We start from the raw sequence: 19,777 nt of genomic DNA, 5'->3' as shown, positions 1-19,777 counted from the left end.
AAACTAATATGAAGCTACACACACATCATATTGCAATGTTCACACAACCGGATGTCGTCAATATTGCACTGAACTAAACCTTTTTACCTACTGGAGCGATCAGGGAGGTTGTACTTTATCTCTGCAAATGGTCTCTGCTCTCCCTCATTGCTGCCTTCACAAAGCTTTTGAATGCCTTATACACAGTTCTGGTTAAGGTATTATGATTTATGACTACTATTATTTGATCAATTTTAAAGAAAAGTTCATATGGGAAGTTGTAACCAATGGCTCTTTCTTTCAACAAATCTACAATACACAAATAAGTTATATGTTACAAGAGATTTAACAGAAGCTGTTTCTGTGAGAGATGTATAAAGAAAATGTGCACAACATAGCGGTTATCTCGTCGTATCTAATGACCTTCTGCAGCTCATACCAATTACCAAGACGGTTGAGACATCAAAATCAACCAACCAAGTGTCAATTGTTCAGCCTCAGACCCTGTAAAATGATTTCATATCATTTTGGTGAAAAAACACCAAAAATCTATTGAAAATGAAAAGAAGAAACATCAGGCACTTACTTGGCTTTCTCATCGGGGGTTTCTTCAGTTTTTTCGTCTGTCCCAGGATTCAGCGATGATAATTTTCCGAATGACTCTTTTGCATCCCCAAAATAGTCTTTAACTTTGTCGAACACTGTTTTAAGCTGGTCCTGGGTTGGGAGCTGTTATTGTTCAGGAGAAAACACAAATGTTTCAGAGAAAACATATATAACAGCACCCTTTTGGTGTCACTGTAGGGAGTTTGAGAGCTGATCTCAAAATAGTTAAGCATATAGCTCACCTCGATAACATCTGAGGTACTGAGTGCAGCTCTCATGTTTCCGTTTTCCTGAATGCATGATAAGGCCATAATAAGTGAAAAAGAAACCACAAAACTTTCCTTATGACCTCACAGAATCTGTCCTCCATAAACAAAAAGAAGCAGAGGCTTCCAAATAAGTGAAGACAAAAGGTTTTGAGAGCATTACAACAAGTTTGTAACCATATCGAAAGTCTGTGGCTGAACGCAAGACACGGTGCTGCTTTATTGCTGTCTTTTGTATTTCTTTCTCATCCTGTGTTGAAGATGAAAACAGTCAGAAATCACATCTAAAGAGGCACATATTGTAATAATAAGCAAGCTGTGTTCATTTACTCTGTAAATAACAGCGGCAATGTTTCTTGCAATGGTGTCTTTGTAGATATACTTCCCCAAGAGGTTATCTTTTGCAGCAACCATGATCTTGGCAGTGGTACCACCAGCGATTATACTAAGAGGATACCAAAGATACACCTGTTCACATCACAAGAAACACTTTTTACAAACAAGAACTAAAATGCTGAAAAATAAAACTCGAATAAATGAAACTAGAAACACAACTGCAATCTGATAATTGGTCTAAAGGAATCAAACTGAAAGAAAGTACATAACTTTGAAAACAGAACCAATCAAGCTAAACAATTGCAATCTAATCATTGGTCTAGGAGTATCAAATTGTAAAAAAGTAAATAACTTTGCAAACAGAACTCCTAAGGATAAGCTAATCAAGAAAGAGTGGGGGAAAAAAGACGAACATTAGCCATACGAATGAAGATAACAAATCTTGGGTTTCCATCCTCTTCAATCTTAGGCATAGGAGGAGGAGTACGTTGATACTGACGAGCCGCCATACCTTTCTTTCCCTTAGCCTCCACCACAAAAACCATCCGCCGCTGCTGCACAGCCGTCTCTCGGCATGCCGTTCTTGAGCTAAACAGCGAGTGTCTTGCTAGTCCACCCTCTTCGAATCTTCCCGTGTTCTTCAGGGGAAGCCGAGTTAACGCGTTAAGAGACATACTCACTTCCATTACGCACCAGAAGATTCAACTCACTAAAGTGTTTCGTGTTCGTAAACGAGAGTTCTTTTTGGGGATGATGATTTCGTGGATTCGTACCTTATCTACTTGGACCTGCCACGTGTCCTACCCGGTTTTTAAACCGAACCAGAACCGGTCTTCTAAACATAATCTGAAACTCTTTCTTCTGAATGTTTGAAATTAAACCAAAAAAAGACAATCCTATACTTTTGTCTTAATAAGAGAAGAAAAGTCTCAATCATTATCACTATAGTAGCATATAGTTACTTTTCTGTTTGGTAATTTGAGATTGGGATGGGGAAGATGCACAGATAAGAATGAATGATTCCAATTTCCATCTAAATCGGTCCTCTCAACTCATTAACAAACATCAATAAACGATGTCTCTAACAAACAAAAAGAAATGTTTACTTTCACCAGCCAACAGATTCATTGGAAGATCCTAATGTTAGGTGCAAGATACTACAAACTATAGTTTGTCCGGCTATCGATGAAAGCTTGCGTTGATGGTTCTCTTCCAAGAAAACTGGTGAGAAGTTCCATTGGTTCTTTGCCTCCTCCTGGGGCCAACACCTAATACGAGAGTAGTTGTTACTTGTTAGTCCTTTACACTCACACTATTAAATGAAAGGAAAAACAACTAATAAGCTTCTCACTTTGTCTCGGAACTGCAAGCCGGCATACAGATTCGGATGCCCATCCCCAAATTTTGATGCAAATATATCAGCAGCATACACCTGTGGAAAGAAAACGGATTCTCAGACAAAAATCATGCAATACGCGAATCACCACGGTGCAAAATCAATCATACCTCACTCCATAAACGACTGTAGCATGTTGCTTCAGAGCCAATTACAGCACGTGGGAAGCATGAAGCAGGGTTGGTTCCTTCCACCGCTGGTAGCCCTATCATTACCTATACATATATAGAGAGAGAAACTAGTAGTATAAGACAATTTATTCGCCTTAGAAATACAAGATTGCTTTGACAGTTTCTGCTTTTACCTTTGGATGAAGACTCCTGATTAGCTGCAGTAAGTCAGCATTGTCGTCCGAATATATTATTTGATCAAATTGACCTGATCATCCATATTTTTATTAGTCAATACCACATTTTACCAGTTAAATTCTGCTTCCTCTAAAGCATAATAAGAATCATACAATCTACTCGTCTTACTAACAAACCATATGTCCTAACGATTGTGAGGAATTGATATTTCAGTGAATAAACTACGATAAAGTCAAAATGAAAAGGTATACATATAAACATCATTACAAGTTAATTAAAACATGTGCAGAGATGTCTCACAGTATAATATCTCCTGAAGCGACTTTAGTGCAGAGAAAGAATATCTCCAACGTTTGAGTGTTTTGCAGACTTCATCCACAAGTGGCTTGGTGATATCCTGCAGGTCCAACGGATTAAATAAAGCAGTCAGTGTTTTGCAGACTGCCAGTCACAGTCTAGAAGGGAAATAAATCCGAGGTTTATACAAATTATTACGACTAGTCTACCAAAAGAACAATTGTCAATAATTTAGTCGTGAGAAGCACTCACCTGACGATAACCTGATATTAACTTCAACGTGAAACTCTCGTAACACCTAGAGATACCAGAGTTATATTCCGCCAATAAGGATTTGGTGTTGATACAGAAAGACTTTTAAGAAAAAAACATCAGTTTACTTGCCAGTTTTCCAATAACTGAGAAGGGATCTCCCGAAAGTCAGGGTCAACACGTAGGCCCGAGAATCTAGCAAATGAAGCACGATTGCAGATATGTTGGACCTATTTACCAATGGTTAGCAAGGAATATCAGCTCATAAGTCATAACATCCTCAGATATATACAAAAGATACCAACAGAATTTATTCTGCTGTTCCAGCTAACCAGTTTCATTCACGTACCACATGGCCAAACTCATGAAAAAGATTAACCACCTCAGAGAATCCCAATGGCACAGCTTCACCACTGCCATCCTTGGCAAACTGTGCAATAAGCAACGCCACAGGAATCTGGAGACAGAAGCAAAATAAATACCAAAATACGAATACTAAAACATCAAAATACATCCGCATGAGATCACAGTATCGATTTATATTTTGAGTTGCATGAAACTTCCACATAAAGGTCCGACATAGATGTAGGATTGTCACCTGACATGCACCGTTGGAGAACAATGCGTTATTCTGAAGAGCCACCACACAGCTGTGATTACATTTTCCTTCCCTGTGGAACAAAATTATTCTCTCAACTCAAAATGAAACGGAGGTTCTAAAAGTAAAGAGGATGATGAAGGTCGCTAATGGACCTTGTAAACATGTCAAGATAGAAATATCCCAAAAGCTTTCCAGATCCGGAGTCAAAGACGGCAAAAGCTCGAACATCATGATACCAGACATCAACTTCTGTAACCTCCTCAATTTTTATCCCTGCATGGCGAAATCATAAAGGTGGTCAGCAAGCTATGACGAGGATGAAATAAATGGACATTAAGTATTCTCAAGCCACATAAGCAAAGCAGAAATTTATTAAGACCCCAAAAGATTTTAGAGTACAGGCGTAAACTCACCAAAAAGGTCTTGACATATTTTAAAGATCCCGGATAGGACCAAACTGACAGGAAAATATTGCCGGATATCTCCAAAATCAAGATCAAACTGCAATTCCTCTACCCTCTTTATGTAATATAATAGATCTTCTACGCCAAATGGAATCTCCCCTTCTTCTTTACTCTGATATAAAAAACCCAGTAAGTAAGTAGTGAGAAAGGAATCACCTATTATTATATAATACCGACATTATGTTACCTTCAAGTCTTTCAAAATGGAAAACTCTCTAATAGCCAAGTCAGTTAAACTGGACGAGATGTCCTCCAGAAACCTGATCACCTGGAACAATAAGGGCGTCAGTACAAACAAGTAATGAAGAATGCTAAACTAATCACTTAAGGGTTCTTCACAAACCGTCATTGATGTCTTTGACATTCTGCGATCAAGAGCATAATCTGCGAAGTGTGCATAACCAAGGACGCGAGCTAATCTATGGCGTGACTGAACCTACAAAGACGAGAATAGTAAAAAGTGAACTGATTAAAATGTGCTGCAGGATTCTGTCAAGGGTTTCTAGAATAGACACAAGTACCAATCTTTGTAACACTGGAATATTGGCATCTCCACATCTCTTTCCATATGCCATAGCCACCGTCTTCCTTGTCTTGGCTATCTGCAAAGTTTAAAACAAGAGCCAAAACTATTTCAAAGACAGATTCTAATGCATTGGCCTAGACATAGAGAGTGATGTTGAAATGATTCCTGGTTATTAAAAAAAAAAGCCAGTATTAAAAATTGGCAAGTAACTGCCACCTTTTCTGTCGCATGTCAATCAACAAGAACCATGGAAACTCTTACCTTGCACAACTCTAGAATAGCTGCGACGTGACAACTTTCCAAGGTGAGCTTAAATTCTTTACTTTGAGTTTTTTCCAAACTCTGCAGGAGAAAGTGCAGAAATGAGAAATTGTTCAGAAAAAGCCATGTCCGAAAAAGACAATACAACAAATTTGCATATGTGACAAGAGTAAGCAAATAAAATTTGAAATAAACACCTGAAGAAATTCTAGAGGCAAACCAGCGAGCTCATCCTCAGTAAAAAAGAGACAAGAACTATCTTCATTTAAATTCTGAATGTATCGCAAGCTAAGCTCATCAATTTCATTTGTTAGTCGCTCAACTTCCTGTCTTTTTACTGCAGTAAGGTTCAGACCATTGTCCTCAAAGTCTCTAACCTGTCACTGATAAAACAGAAATCAATATTTTGGTTCAATTCAAACAGCTTAGTAAAGTGAAAAGAAGACTGCAAGCAACTCCTGAAAATGTGCTATGAAAAGGAAGCTCATTATTCCAACTGAATGAAGCTCATGAATGCAAAATTCTTTGGTCCAACTCTTAAAGAGTGCTATATGATAGTCCATGAGGATAAGAATACCTTAAATATCAATAGTACAAATTCATGGACCAAGAAATTAGAAATGATAACGACTATGATAAGGAACACAGATGAACTAAATAATCTCAGTTGTTAGAATGTGTTTGGCTAAGGCATTACATTGCATTAGCAGAAGAAACGTGATATAGTAGTAATGTCTGAGACAGTGAAAACCTTGAGAGCAATATATAAGAGGAGCACATGATTCAATTTTCCTTACCAGACACTCTAGGTAGCATTTAGCTTCCGGCGCTATTGATTCTCCCTTTGCAGCATAAATTTTGATAATCCGGTAAACATCTTCACGTTTTCTGCACAAAGAAATGAACTTCAATTTCACATAAAGTGAATCAGAAATTTCAAAAAAAAAAAAAAACAACATGTCATGCTTCATGAGAATCCAATTTCACCTGCAGGAAAGAATATGAGCGTCGATTCTCTGCTCAGCTTCAGCACTAGCTTTACGAACACTATCGTGAGGCGATAACATCTTAGGAAACACACAACATTGTATAAGCGAGAGTTGTCTAGCTTCCAATTCCGCCAATGGCAATACAACATTCTCATAAGAGAGCTACAAGAAGCATTTGAATCAAGTCAGAAAAAATAAAAAAAAAATCCAAATCAATCAAGCGTTTCCCCCAAACTTCTTAATCCAGTAATTGTTCAAAAAAACCTTATCTAAAGCAACCAAAGCAACAGAATCATGAACTCGCGAGGACTTGTGAATAATTTCGTCAGCTAACTCGAGAATCTCCTTCGCGGATAGGTTAACGCAAACATTATCACAACCAGGAAGACCTAACAATTGATAAAGGTAAGCATTGTGAAATTCGAATTCGTGAAACGCGGAATCGGAAAGGAAGAACGAGAGTGAGAGAGTGAGAGAGTGAGAGTGAGAGAGAGTGCCTTTCTTCTTCGTTTTTTGCTTGTGGGAATTGAAAGCGAAGACGGCGAGACTGACGGCGAGTCCTAGAAGACCGGCGGCTCCGGTGAAGGTTACAAGGTTTAGCTTCTTCTTAGGATTAGATCCTTCCATTTTCTTGTCGTTTCCTTCGTTTTCCGTCATTTTACCTCTGCTGTTTTCTCGAGAAAGGGAATAAAGGAACAAAATAAAAAGAGCGACTGGGAGGGAAAAGCCTCTCGCTCGCTGATGGACCGACCCAAGGAAGAAGTGAGACCGAGAGACTGAAAAAAAATCTATTTCCTTAATTTTCATTTTCTTAAAAAACTATTATTGATTAATAGTACAAATAAATATAAAATATAAATTAAAATACACAATCTACTAAGAGTACAAATAAATCTTTGAAAATAATTGAAAATAAAAAAGCTTATGTATTGATTTTACATATTTCTAACTGAAGAAAAGAAATTCAAATAAATAATATGAAAATTTATTTTAAATCATCACGTATTTCAAATTAAAAAGGAAAATTGAAAGAATTGCAAGTAGAAATCAAAATAAATAACCAAAATACTACAATTTATTAAAAAAATATATTTTAAACATGATTAACACATGCATGAGGCTGACATGTGATTAGGTTAATTAATAATTTTAGAACATCAAGCTTCATATACTAATATTTTTCCTTTTTATAACTTTTTTGTTTTAATAAAATTACATCCTTTTCAATTATATGTTTTAATATATTTTGTGTTAAAAAACTTGTAATTTTCACTTTTATGTTAGCATATGTCAAAATCTAATGGAAAACTTTAAATATCTAATTGAAAAGTTGTTTTACAAGTGTCAAAATCTCATTAATTGATTAATAAATTTCGTTATCATCTTAAACTAATATTTTTTTTTCAATGTATAATTTTCTTTTAATATATTTTTCAGAAAATAGTAATTGTGATTCTTTCTGTTTAAAATTAGTAAATTACTATTTCACTTTCTTTTCAAAAAAAAGGTTATAATCTTTTTACTTTTAGGATTTGTAGTTTACTGTATGATTCCTTTTAATTGATATATGTACTTTTAATTGATTTTTTTAGGATTTTTAATTTACTGTATTTATTTATGTAATTCTTTTTTTAACATATAGCAAAATCTTATCAATAGATTTACACATATCACTTTCACATAAGTTATTAACTTTGAAAAGTAAGCTTTTATATAATAAAATAAAGTTTAATTTAATTTTTTGGAATACAAAACTTTTATGGGTCTGATTGGTGACCACGTTTAAATGAGGCGGTTAAAAATTTATAGCGGTTATAGAGAAAATGGTTAAAAATAGCGGATGAAAAAAATTTTACGGTTAAAGAGAGCGTTTGATTGGTAACATTATAGCAATTGAATAGTTTAAGTTATAATAAATAATATTAAAAAATAGTTTAGTTAGAAAATGAAAAATATGGAGTAATAATTTTTTTATCTAGTTCATAATATGAATATAGTTAAATGAAGCATCATATTTACAAACTACTTAGCATGCTAAATGATTTTAAATCTTTATTATATCATATATGATATTAACAAACTTCTAAATGTTTATTTCATACCAAATTATTCAAATATCACATACATGATCATCCATTTAAAAGTACATGCTATTTTTGAAATCACAATCTTGACTTAATCACAAACAAAACTTCAAATTTATATATATATATATATATATATATATATATATATATATATAAGTATTTCATGTATACTAAAAAATTTAGGAGATTTTAAACAATACTTTCAATGAATGCACTTCAAAAATTGACTGTGAGACATAAAAACTAACTCTTGAGCAAAAGGAAACTGTTTTTTTGTACTCGACGAAAACTTGTATTATGAAAATGGCTTTGTACAAAGCACATACCTACTATATTCACTATTCTTTTCTTTTTTGTTAGATATGATAATTTAATGGAAAAAAACAATAAGTAAAATGACATAATAAAAACTGTCTAAACTTTTATACAAAACCAAACATTGGTTTTTCCAAGTAATTGGAGTTGGTGTTTGTAACCATCAAAATAAAACTTTAACCACTTTTTCCAAACTCTTTCTCCAACCAACCATGATCTTCAACCGCTCTTTCCAAATGCCGTCTTGATTGGTGAACATTGAAGTGGTTTGTTTGCAAACAACGTTAATTAGTGTAACCAATCAGAGCCATATCTTTAGTAAAGAAAAATCTCTTTAGTGATAATTAACTAATTAAGCATATTATTGTTAATGAGTATGTAAAAAAAGTTTTCCGAAATGATTTTGGCATTTTATAAATATGTAACTTATGAGCATGTTTAGAAGCATAACATTGTCATATGCAGAAGAAAAACCAAATCCAAATTATATATCATTGTTATTATTAGAGGTGTCAAGCGGGCTCCATGCCTGCGGACCTAGCCCAAATAGTATCTCTGCGGGGCGGGCATGGACACTAAATATTAGGCCCAATAAAAAGCAGGCCTTGCGGGTCTAGCCCAAGCAGATTGCGGGTTATAACGGGTTATGTCCGCGGGTTGGCGGGTCGGCCCGCGGTCTTCAAATATTAAATAAAAATAAATATTTAATATAGATATATAACTATTTTTATATTATTTTAAACATATATTTTTTAAAATTATGTGACAATACAAATAAATTTAAAATAAAAAAATTAGAACATCTATAAAAATCAATATAAATATTCATTTTATTTAAAATTATTTTTAAAATTATAATTTATTAATTTTATTTTATTTTATTAATATATTATTTAGGCCCGCGGGCCGGCCCGTTAACCCGCTGGACTTAGCGGAGCGGACTTGGACATAACTTTTATGTCCGCGGGGCTTAGTGGGCCGGCCTGTCGCGGTCCAAAAAATTGAAACTGCCCGCCGCGGACGGCCCAGATGGACGCGGGCCGGCCCGTTTGACACCTCTAGTTATTATCCTTCCAACAGTCTCAAGTACTATATAAGAATAACTGGATCATGAGATATTTCAAAGGCCCATATAGAAAGCCCATAGGTTAATCACGACAATGCACCCTTAACAAAAAAAAGTCTGGAAGCTTGGATCCCGTTATCTTCACCGGTGTTTCGTGCCCTGAGAAAACTTCACGCAGCCATGGCTCCGAAATCGAAAGAGAAACCCAAAACATCGACTTCTCAACCTCCTCCAGCAATCGAAGATCTCTTCTCTTCCATCCAGAAACATATCACTGGATCCAATGACCATCAATCTGAATTTCAACAAGTCGTCAAGGTCGCTGATCAAGGTTTTCACAGTTCTCTTCCCTCGTAGAATTCTCGTTTGATTTTGATTTGATGAAATTTTAATCCGTTGATTTCGTCTGCAGTTTTGTCGATTGTACCTACCGATGAGGATGCGATCCGATGCAAAGTTGTGGCTCTAATCAAAGACGATCAGATCGATGTAGCTCTCTCCGTTATTAACTCGTTCCAGAAGCTTCAAATCGATCTAGGGTTTGAAAAGGTTAGACTAATTTTGCGTCAGTCTAACTGCATTTGATCTGGAAATTGCCCTGAGATTTGTAAGCTAATGGTTTATCTTTATTTTCGTTCTTTCTCTTTATAGGGTTATTGTTTATACCGTCAGAACAAGTTAGATGAGGCTTTAGTGTGTTTAAAAGGTCGACAGGGAGATCCAGAGGCTTTGCTATTCGAGGCACAAATTTTGTACCGTTTGGGGAAACCAGATGCTTGTTTGGATTTGTATCAGAAAGTGAGCAAGGTCCAGCTTGAGGAGTTAGACGTCAACAATTTAGAGGTCAATATCGTCGCTGGGTTGATTTCAGCTGGAAAAGCTTCTCAAGTGCAAAAAACATTGGAGGGTTTGAAGACCAAACCAACTAGTTCTTATGACTTGGCTTATAATACTGCTTGCTCTTTGATTGAAAGCAATAACTATGCTGATGCAGAACAACTTTTGCTCACTGCCCGAAGGTAACCCATCTTAGGATTGCACATTTGTTGTTTAGCTATACTAAATAGGATCACTAATTCGGTAAAATAGTTGTGGCCACTGCACCTAACTTCCAAGTATTTTATCATGTTTTGCCTTGAACATCCCCTGCTTTTGATAATCACATCAATCTAGTATGTAGGGATGTACACATGATTTCCTTTTTTACTGTGTATCTTTTTCCAACACTAAGCAGATTGATTATCTGGCTACTGATTTTATGCTGTGTACAATGTACTCATACCTGATAAATGCACTGTTGCTTTGAGACAGAATTGGTCAGGAGACCCTCACTGATGATCTTTCTGAGGAGGATATTGAGATTGAGCTGGCCCCAATTGCTGTTCAACTAGCATATGTCCAACAGGTACTTTTTTATAATGCTTATCTTTTCTTTAACATCTTGTCAAGATATCTTCCAGTTCCTTGTAACATAGGTTTTTTTTCTTTGTCAGTTCCTAGGAAAAACCGAAGAATCGATCAGCTCTTATGTAGACATCATTAAACGTAATCTGGATGATGAACCTACACTTGCTGTTGCTGTGAACAACCTTGTTGCCTTGAAAGGTTCCAAAGATATTTCTGATGGCTTAAGGAAGTTTGATCGGCTGAAAGAAAAAGACTCTCAAAATTTTCAGCTTTCTCAAGCACTTGATGCAAAGCTTTCACTGAAAAATAAGGAGGCTATATATGCCAATCGCGTCCTTCTACTCCTCCATGCAAATAAGATGGATCAGGTCCTTTAAACTTGAATTCTAGCTTATTCCTCTTTCGTTTCTTCTTTGTATACTTTGTTTAACCAGTTAAAAAAATCTTTTTAACCAGTTAAGAAAATCTTTTTAACCAGTTACGAAAATCTTTTCACCTCAGGCACGAGAGCTTTGTGCTGCACTACCCGGTATGTTTCCTGAGAGTGTCATTCCTACATTGCTTCAAGCTGCTGTTTTGGTGAGAGAAAACAAGGCTGCCAAAGCTGAAGAACTTCTGGGACAGTGTGCCGAAAAATTCCCGGAAAAGTCCAAGTTGGTTCTCTTGGCCAGAGCACAAATTGCTGCTTCTGCCAGTCATCCTCATGTAGCAGCAGAGTCCCTGTCCAAAATACCTGATATTCAGCATTTGCCTGCAACTGTTGCCACCATTGTCTCCCTCAAAGAGCGTGCTGGGGACAGTGATGGTGCTGCTGCTGTTCTTGACTCAGCAATTAAATGGTGGTCGAATTCGATGACCGAGAGCAATAAGCTTAGCGTATTGATGCCGCAGGCTGCTGCCTTCAAGCTCAGGCATGGTCAAGAAGAGGAGGCTTCACGGCTATACGAGGAGATTGTGAAAAACCATAGTAGCACAGATGCTCTGGTTGGTCTTGTGACTACACTTGCTCGTGTCAATGTCGAAAAAGCAGAAACTTACGAGAAACAGCTTAGGCCTCTGCCTCGTTTGAACGCTGTTGATGTGGATAACCTTGAAAAGACCTCTGGTGCAAAACCCATTGAAGGTGCTGCTGCTTCATCGAGTCAGGAAGAAGTGAAGAAAGAGAAGGCAAAGAGGAAGAGGAAGAGAAAGCCAAAGTATCCCAAAGGGTTCGATCCGGCAAACCCAGGTCCTCCTCCGGACCCTGAAAGATGGCTTCCCAGAAGGGAAAGGTCAAGTTACAGACCCAAAAGGAAGGACAAGCGAGCAGCTCAAATCCGTGGCTCGCAGGGTGCGGTGACAAAGGATAAACAAGAAGCAGCTCCTCCAACTTCAAAGTCAAACCAAGCGGCCAGTTCTAAAGCGAATGCAGCTGCATCTTCTTCTTCTAGGGCCTCAAAAAAGAAGTCTAGAAGATGAACGAAACAACCTTTTTAGATGGTTTCATCTGTCTGAGGAAACAAAAACCAAGAGTACTTAGCATTTTGTCCTTGTTTTTTCTTTGGATTGATTAAGTTTAATCGTCTTGACCCTTTAAGATTTTGGTTAATTTCTCATTTGCATTGCCTGAATTCTTTTGCTTTTTAATGATCGTTGAAGCGGTTACTGGTAGTAAAGCACTAAAGCTGAAGAGAGATGAAGAAGAGAAAGAATGGTAATTACAAAAGAATAACAAGTATCAAATGTAATAAAACATCTCTTTACTAATCACTTTTCAGGTTTCTTGCGGAGCTCCTTCATCCATTTGAACCCAAGTAATGTCTTCCCAAGACTGCTTTTGCTTCCACCCTCTTCCTTCTTCTTCTTCTTCTTGTTCTTCTTTTTGCTCTCATCCTCTTGCATCGTACTCGGAAGAGGGTCAGGGTTGTTATAATCCCATTGATCAGCCCACGATGGCCCCGAATCCATATTCTTCTCTTCTTGCAGATGTTAAAGATTCAAATAACCATTAGTTTGGAATCACATCTTTCATTATTTATTGTGCAGGTTTATTCTTCTTGTTTATTGTTCTTGGATTAACTAGTTTAGTTATCTGTTTTTCCTCTCTCTGTTTTGGTAACCAACTCCTATATTACTTTCTCTCTGTTTTTTGGTCATCTGCATCTGCTTGGTTGGCCATCCTTGGTCTAACTGTCTGAAAAATTCGGCCATCCTTGGTCTAAATATCTTCACCTATTTTTACAATAAAAAAAACAGTTCACATCCAATTAATTTACAGGCCATAAAAACCGCTGATCTCGAGATAGACTAGAAATCTGATTAAAAGAGCGTTACATCATTTAACCAGTTTCATAAGTACAAACAATGTGGTCTAATAAGATGAATCATCAGTTAATAATTCAAAAGATACGAGGAGATTCACATATTCATCTAAAAGAACTCAGCGTGATCAGCAATTTCTCTGCATACTAGTTTTGATTCCGCAGCCAAATTTATGCTTTTAGCTATGGCAAGCCCTGTTCTCTTATGGGTAGATGTTGGCTCATACTTTTTCACCTCCTCATCATCTTTGCCTAACAACAAAGCCTCCCTAGCAGGAAGGACATTATCCCACCAGAACTCCCTTAGTACATCATGTATGATTCCCCAATAGCTTCGGTCTCTCATCACACGGAAGACCGTGCTTCCATTTCGTGTCCAGCAGTACAAGTTGACCCATTCCCGGTCCATTATCTCCATTTGACCCTGCAGCTGAGGCATGTAATAGTAAGGCACTTTTTTCCACGGCAACACAGTTTCGGTTTTTCCTTTGTTATATGGGCATTTCACTTCTAGAATACCAAAGCAATCAAGAATCCCATCAGGGGAAGCGCCAAGCCAGTGAAACTGCTCGTTGGAGTGAATAGCAAATCCCATTGAACCGACGTCACAACCCATTATTCGTTTATACCTCTCTATCGCAGCTGGTTCCATTTGTACACCCCAGTTCATAGCAAACCGTGCAGACTCCTCCACGACCCGTGAATCTGAGTCGTATACCTTTTCACGCCAGAGCTCAGCACGCCGTGTTCCTTTCCAAAAACCTAGCGCTGTACTGAATGTACTTGTGGTTAACTTGTCTTTCCGTAAAGCAAACCATTCTTCTGACTTCTGAGGGATATCAGATGGGGAGAGAAGGCTTGACACAATCACTGTCGAACGGGGATGAACAAAGGGTGAAGTGGTTTGAGTGATGAGTGGTGAAGCAGTGGAAGAAAATCTCTTTTTCCAAGAAACAGAACCACCGCTTGACTTGGGACAAAGTGTGTGGAACCCAGAGATAGAGCAAGTCCTCATAGCTGAAAGAATCATGCTGTTGAAAGCAACTTTATTTGGCTTCAAGACACTACACAAACCACAGACTGATACACAAGTTAGAGATATCATCTTGTAAACAAAGCGATTACAATATACAATCTCGGCTTACTTATCAAAACAGGAACGTTTCCAAATCAGTGATAACCTAGAAACCTAAAACTACCCAGGAATAAAAAAAAACAATTTTTGAGCTTTAAAAGCATCAAACAGATTCAAAAACAAGGAAACACTTTTAAAAAGGAACAAAATTTGCAGAGGGAATCAACTAAAACCCAGATACAGGACAAGCAGCGAACTTTTTATATGCATGTTTGAGTCTGTGACTTGCGTTTCAACTTTTGCCCATTAAAACCCACCACGAGTTCATCCAATAAAGCGGAATTGATCCCTCCTTAAAGGAATTCAATCACCCCCACGAAGCGAAAAGTAGAAAAAGAAAAAAGAGCCCACAAGGTGTTCGATGATATTACCAGAAGAAGTTCCAGAACCACGCTTCAAGTAGAGAACTCCACCACCATTCCAAGCCGAGGAAGAGGAAAGAGAAGAGAAGGACTCAGTAGACGATACTTGAACCAGCCTCATCATCATCAACAACGAAGAATCACATTCAAAAAGACCATACAGGTTAGTTTCTTTTCGACAAGATACAGTTAAAAAAAAAAAAGCGATAAGAGATGAAGAACACTGTCTTAGGGAGTTTTCAGTAACGATGTCGTTTTGGTTCTTCAACTAAAGTGGTCACAAAGGGCTAAGAAGGCCCATATCTCTGATTTGGGAAAGCCCAATCACAATCACTTTCGCGACTTCAAAAATGTAAATTTAAATTCCAAACTAGGATTTAACCGGCCGGACAATATTTTTAATTTTAAAACTTTAAAATTTATATTGTATTTATCTATTATTTTATTATTGTTTTATTAATTTTTAGATTGTATAGTTATGAATATTTATTGGATTTTAAAAATATAAAATTTTACAGGTATTTTATATAAATATTCAAAATATATAATTTTTGTAGTATTTTCAAGGTTTTAACCCGTGGTATATGTACAGAGGAGATAACACATTTATCTCTTCGTACACATCTAAAAGTGTTTTAGAAAAAAAAACAATTCCACTTAACTCTCTATATGAGATGAATGCCAACCTGTCTCACCAAAATCAAAATACATTTTTGCATAAAAAAAATCAAAATAAGTTTTTTTATCAAGTTTAATTATGTTAATTGTTTTACTAAATTAGCATATTTTTATAGTTTATTATTTTGATTTTATTTCCACAATGTTTCAAGAAAAATGTATATTGTATTTGTTGTGTTTGTTTTAGTCAATTTTGATTAATATTTAGATTCTGTAATTTTAATTGGATTGTATTTTTTTGGATTAATATTTAAATTCTATAATTTTAGTTGAAGAATGTTTCATTATTATTAAGATTTTATAATTTTAGTTGGATTTTTGAGAACAAAGAATGTAAATATAAATTCATAGATAATTCCTACAAAAAAATATAAATATTATTTAATAAATTATTTTAAAACCCTAGGGATTGACCCATATCACACCACAAGACAATTATTTTGTATAACTTTTTTTATATATAAATTTATACAATTACATATTGATTTCATAGAATGCTTATCATGTCAAATCCATGAACCTATGAAATACAAAATAATTTGGTGTTAAAACTATACATATGTATAACAATGCTACCTAAATTAAATACCAATGCAATAGAGAGGAAAAAAAAGAGGAAAATAGTATAACCAACCATACAAACCAAAGATATTGTCAATATAGCAACTTAGGAGAAGATCAACCCTTCTTATTTTCCTCCTTCGTCTTCACTTCTTTAATATGTTATTGTTCTTGTACATGATTGCTTTACTTCATTTGCTTATGGACGAATGATTAGATGTCGCAACAATATCCTCTTCTTTACTCTTGAATGAGGGTGAAGATTTTGCATGTGTTTATGAGTTTTCAATAATATTAGCAAGTATTAGTAAAACCTAGGAAAAAAACATATACTTAAGAAAGTTGATTTGGTATTTGGTGATGAATAGAGTTGGAATGCATCCGTATTTATAGAGGGTTTAAAAACTGGTTAGAGATTTTATTGAGTGAATCGGAGAAATCTTGCTGAGAAAGTATAGAATCTTTCAAAATACTACAATTAAGGAATAAAATATAAGATCTTGAATGAAAATAAGTAAGATGCCATTGATAAGAGTTTAAGTGTAGTAATTAGCTGGAGGTAAATAGTATTCAACCATTGTAGGAAATATAGATTATATTGCATATACTCGTCATAATTGTTTTCATTATCTTAGGAAATTATACCAATAATCGGTTGTTTCGGTATGGCAATGCTGAGTAATGAAGAGTTTCTATACTATTCATATTCAATCGAGTAATTATTGTTATCATGATATCTGTATGTAGTTTTCTTTGTTTGCGTATAAATCATATCAAGAAGATTTCATAGCAAAAACCGGAATATTTTTGAGGGAATATATTATCTATTTTTATTTTCCATTTTAATTATTGTTTGTTTGTGCAATTTTTGAAGGATCAATATTGCAAACTAATATTGTAAATAAGTTAGACTAAAAAGGTAGAAACAAAAATGTACTTCAAAAATGTATATATAGATGAGAATAGTTTTGGTTGAAACTATGGGTGTCAATCAGGCTGGCCTAGTCCGACCCGGCTTGAAAACCCATAACGCATATGTTTGAGCCCTGTAACATCCGTGAACCGGAATCCCGGTTTGGGAGTTGCATCGGTCGATGCAGATGGTGCATCGGTCGATGCATGTTCAATTCTGTGCGTTTTGACTTAAGTAAACGCTGCGTTTTGGGTTAAGGAAAACCCTTAGATGCGAGTTTTTGTCTCATTCGTGGTTGTGTGGCCGTTTTTGAGAAAAGAGAAAGAGAAAAAAGTTGTTCCTGAGTGTTCTTGAGAATTCTGGGAGATTGGAGGCGTCCTGTAGAGATCTGTAGCTGGGATCGTTGTAGGAGCTTCCTAGAGGCTTGTTCTTGTTTGTTTAAGGTTCAGATTCTTCTGTGGCAAAGGTAAGTGCATGACCATGGCTTAAGCTAGAGATCTCTCTGATTTGCTTGTTATGTGTTGTTAGGCTGGTTAGATTGTTATTTGGGACGTTTGCAAGCTTTTTTGTGGCTTGGGATCGAGTTTCGTGTTTGCAGGAACGAAGATCCGGCGAGAAGCTTCGGAGGAAAATGATGCTCGGCATTGCATCGGTCGATGCACTCTGTACGTCGGTCGATGCAGATGCGAGGACGGCGCGTAAACTCTAGGGTTTTCGTGTTATGTCGAGCATGCGTCGGTCGATGTATATCTTGCATCGGTCGATGCAAGTTTACCTTGCATCGGTCGACGCAGAACTTGCGTCGGTCGACGCAACCTCCATCTGGTGTCGCTCGATGCAGAGTCTTGGTTTGTTATTGTTGATTGTTGAATGTTGTTTGATGGTTAGAGATGTCTCTATTGCTTGTGTGTATAGCCCAGTAGATGGGAGGATTGCCTTACTGAGTGTTTATAAAATACTCATGCATTGCAATATGTGTTTGTGGTGCAGGTAAAGGCAAAGTGTGATCGTGGAATCAAGGCAATGAAGAGGAGGATGTTCTAGGGACTCGGTTTTGTGTTGTCTGGCATTGCTAGGTTGCTAGAGTTGGGTCATTAGAACATTGCTAGGTTGCTGGTTCTATGATTCTTGTTGTTTTGGATATTGATTATGTTGGAATATGGTTATATTTTATTATTGGATTATTATTGAATATTGGTTGGTTATTTCCGCTGTTGAATGTGTTTGTTGTTAGGTGGCTAGTGGGTATGAGACCACTAGCTGTAGTTTATTTTAATATATTATATTTATTATTTATTATTATTTTTTTTTTAAAAAAAGGTCGGTCGTTTCAAGCCCAGCCCGGCTCGGCCCGAAATATTTCTGAGCTTATATTTTAAAGTCCGAGTCCGATTCTAACAGGACCACAAGGACCCTAACATGACTACAAGGCTTTTCTAGGCTTATCTTACAAATCAAAAATTCAAATGTATAAATCTTAAAAAGCAGTGTTTAAAGGTATACTATATTCACTTCTATATTCAACTACAACTAACTTAATTTAATAACTCATCTATATTCACTTCTATATTCAACTACAACTAACTTAATTTAAAAGAAAATGTTTAAAACTAAATAAATTTCTATACTTTAACCAAATAAAAAAATATATAATTCATATAAAATTTCATAGATAAAAATTTTAAAAGTATGAAGTAAGGTTATTAAGTATATATGAAAACTAGGATTAGAGTTTTAAACTTTTGTTTTTTTTTTGTCAACTATTAGACCACAACAGACCAGTCCATTAGCCAAATCCCTACATTCATAGAGAGTGGGACTCGATCACTGGTGTGATGGTGCCTTGTGCATTAAGGACTTACCATTGGCCACTGCACAAAGGTCACTTCACTAGAGTTTAAAACTTTATTTACAATAAATCATTAATCAAATATTGCAATCAAACAAAAATGTTAACAAATAAGTACAAATATATTTGTTAAAGGACTTTTCGGGCTTGTCCGAGCCTGGTCGGGCTAAGCCCAAAAAACCTTATAGCCTGAACGGGCTGAACCCAAAAAGTCCAATTTTTTTTAGATATCTATATAATAATAGCAATCCAAATAAATGCGACTAACAGTTGTGTTTTTTCAATTGTATCTTTTGGATATTTTCTGAAAAGTCGTGATGGATCATTAAAACGGTTATTTATGAAAAGTAATAACTGTTCACTGTAAAGTTGTGTTAATTGGAACATTCGTATCTTTTTAAATATATATATATATGTATATATATATTTGTCTGTTTGAACTGTTTACATTTTTTTGCCATGACACAAATCAACTATAATTTCAATCTCAACTTTTTTTACAGTTTTCGAATAATAGCAATCCGAATAAATGCCACCACAAATTGTGTTTTTTCAATCGTACATTTTGGATAATTTTTCAAAAAAATCTGTAGAAAATTGAAATATTATGTTTTACAAAAAATTGCAATTGTTCATTGGAACGGTTTTTTTTGTAAAGTTGCAACTGTTCATTGTAGAGTTATGTTTATTCGAATATTCATATCTTTTGAAATCTGTATATATTTTTTCTGTTTGAACTGTTTTCATTTTGTTTTCATGACACAAAATAATATAAATTTTCAATTTCAACGTTTTTTACAGTTTTCTAAATTATTATCTAGCA

The 19,777-nt window shown here is 35.7% G+C and overlaps 5 protein-coding genes across 7 annotated transcripts; 1 reads left to right on the top strand and 4 right to left on the bottom strand.

Annotated features, from left to right (window-relative positions):
- Window positions 249-1,939, bottom strand: LOC104787786 (protein HHL1, chloroplastic). Of its 2 annotated transcripts, XM_010513420.2 has the most exons (6): window positions 1,601-1,938; window positions 1,182-1,319; window positions 1,015-1,101; window positions 828-875; window positions 566-708; window positions 249-483 (listed from the first exon to the last, which is right to left on the bottom strand). In XM_010513420.2, exons 1-6 carry the CDS (start codon window positions 1,871-1,873, stop codon window positions 477-479), a joined length of 696 nt encoding a protein of 231 aa, XP_010511722.1. In that variant the 5' UTR covers window positions 1,874-1,938; the 3' UTR covers window positions 249-476. The 2 variants fall into 2 exon arrangements, with proteins under 2 accessions (XP_010511722.1, XP_010511723.1); XM_010513421.2 differs by lacking the exon at window positions 249-483 and having other exon boundaries at window positions 562-708; window positions 1,601-1,939.
- LOC104787784 (probable thimet oligopeptidase) lies at window positions 2,193-7,062 on the bottom strand. Its single transcript, XM_010513417.2, has 20 exons — window positions 6,779-7,062; window positions 6,546-6,670; window positions 6,280-6,443; window positions 6,090-6,180; window positions 5,490-5,669; window positions 5,293-5,373; window positions 5,027-5,107; window positions 4,849-4,941; window positions 4,693-4,773; window positions 4,455-4,617; window positions 4,194-4,314; window positions 4,039-4,111; window positions 3,790-3,897; window positions 3,573-3,670; window positions 3,441-3,486; window positions 3,192-3,288; window positions 2,888-2,961; window positions 2,694-2,798; window positions 2,539-2,619; window positions 2,193-2,455 (listed from the first exon to the last, which is right to left on the bottom strand). The coding sequence occupies exons 1-20, from the start codon at window positions 6,936-6,938 to the stop codon at window positions 2,345-2,347; spliced, it is 2,133 nt and encodes a 710-aa protein (XP_010511719.1). The 5' UTR covers window positions 6,939-7,062; the 3' UTR covers window positions 2,193-2,344.
- On the top strand, window positions 9,819-12,751 carry LOC104787783 (signal recognition particle subunit SRP72). The gene is made up of 6 exons (XM_010513416.2): window positions 9,819-10,080; window positions 10,162-10,298; window positions 10,401-10,768; window positions 11,061-11,154; window positions 11,243-11,524; window positions 11,658-12,751. Exons 1-6 carry the CDS (start codon window positions 9,930-9,932, stop codon window positions 12,612-12,614), a joined length of 1,989 nt encoding a protein of 662 aa, XP_010511718.1. The 5' UTR covers window positions 9,819-9,929; the 3' UTR covers window positions 12,615-12,751.
- Window positions 12,884-13,326, bottom strand: LOC104787781. Its single transcript, XM_010513414.2, has one exon. The coding sequence runs from the start codon at window positions 13,101-13,103 to the stop codon at window positions 12,903-12,905; it is 201 nt and encodes a 66-aa protein (XP_010511716.1). The 5' UTR covers window positions 13,104-13,326; the 3' UTR covers window positions 12,884-12,902.
- LOC104787780 lies at window positions 13,433-15,166 on the bottom strand. Of its 2 annotated transcripts, none has more exons than XM_010513412.1 (2): window positions 14,963-15,166; window positions 13,433-14,536 (listed from the first exon to the last, which is right to left on the bottom strand). In XM_010513412.1, the coding sequence occupies exons 1-2, from the start codon at window positions 15,078-15,080 to the stop codon at window positions 13,566-13,568; spliced, it is 1,089 nt and encodes a 362-aa protein (XP_010511714.1). In that variant the 5' UTR covers window positions 15,081-15,166; the 3' UTR covers window positions 13,433-13,565. The 2 variants fall into 2 exon arrangements, with proteins under 2 accessions (XP_010511714.1, XP_010511715.1); XM_010513413.1 differs by having other exon boundaries at window positions 13,433-14,520; window positions 14,963-15,052.

The sequence above is a fragment of the Camelina sativa genome, chromosome 5, assembly GCF_000633955.1.
Source record: "Camelina sativa cultivar DH55 chromosome 5, Cs, whole genome shotgun sequence".
NCBI lineage: Eukaryota > Viridiplantae > Streptophyta > Magnoliopsida > Brassicales > Brassicaceae > Camelina > Camelina sativa.
Note: the sequence above shows the minus strand (reverse complement) of the source record. Positions and strands in the feature narration are given on the sequence as shown.

What these genes read in the sequence shown, in the direction of transcription:
- LOC104787784 (XM_010513417.2), bottom strand. Translation starts at nt 6,938, where the DNA reads ATGACGGAAAACGAAGGAAACGACAAGAAAATGGAAGGATCTAATCCT. An exon ending in GCAAAAAACGAAGAAGAAAG is followed by an intron (nt 6,671 to 6,778) that starts GCACTCTCTCTC and finishes ATCAATTGTTAG; the next exon opens with GTCTTCCTGGTTGTGATAAT. An exon ending in GCTCATATTCTTTCCTGCAG is followed by an intron (nt 6,181 to 6,279) that starts GTGAAATTGGAT and finishes TTCTTTGTGCAG; the next exon opens with AAAACGTGAAGATGTTTACC.
- LOC104787786 (XM_010513420.2), bottom strand. Translation starts at nt 1,873, where the DNA reads ATGGAAGTGAGTATGTCTCTTAACGCGTTAACTCGGCTTCCCCTGAAG. An exon ending in TTGCCGCTGTTATTTACAGA is followed by an intron (nt 1,102 to 1,181) that starts GTAAATGAACAC and finishes TCTTCAACACAG; the next exon opens with GATGAGAAAGAAATACAAAA. An exon ending in GTACCTCAGATGTTATCGAG is followed by an intron (nt 709 to 827) that starts GTGAGCTATATG and finishes GAACAATAACAG; the next exon opens with CTCCCAACCCAGGACCAGCT.
- LOC104787783 (XM_010513416.2), top strand. Translation starts at nt 9,930, where the DNA reads ATGGCTCCGAAATCGAAAGAGAAACCCAAAACATCGACTTCTCAACCT. An exon ending in CTTTTGCTCACTGCCCGAAG is followed by an intron (nt 10,769 to 11,060) that starts GTAACCCATCTT and finishes GCTTTGAGACAG; the next exon opens with AATTGGTCAGGAGACCCTCA. An exon ending in AACTAGCATATGTCCAACAG is followed by an intron (nt 11,155 to 11,242) that starts GTACTTTTTTAT and finishes TTTCTTTGTCAG; the next exon opens with TTCCTAGGAAAAACCGAAGA.
- LOC104787780 (XM_010513412.1), bottom strand. Translation starts at nt 15,080, where the DNA reads ATGATGATGAGGCTGGTTCAAGTATCGTCTACTGAGTCCTTCTCTTCT. An exon ending in TGGTTCTGGAACTTCTTCTG is followed by an intron (nt 14,537 to 14,962) that starts GTAATATCATCG and finishes CTTGTGTATCAG; the next exon opens with TCTGTGGTTTGTGTAGTGTC.
- LOC104787781 (XM_010513414.2), bottom strand. Translation starts at nt 13,103, where the DNA reads ATGGATTCGGGGCCATCGTGGGCTGATCAATGGGATTATAACAACCCT.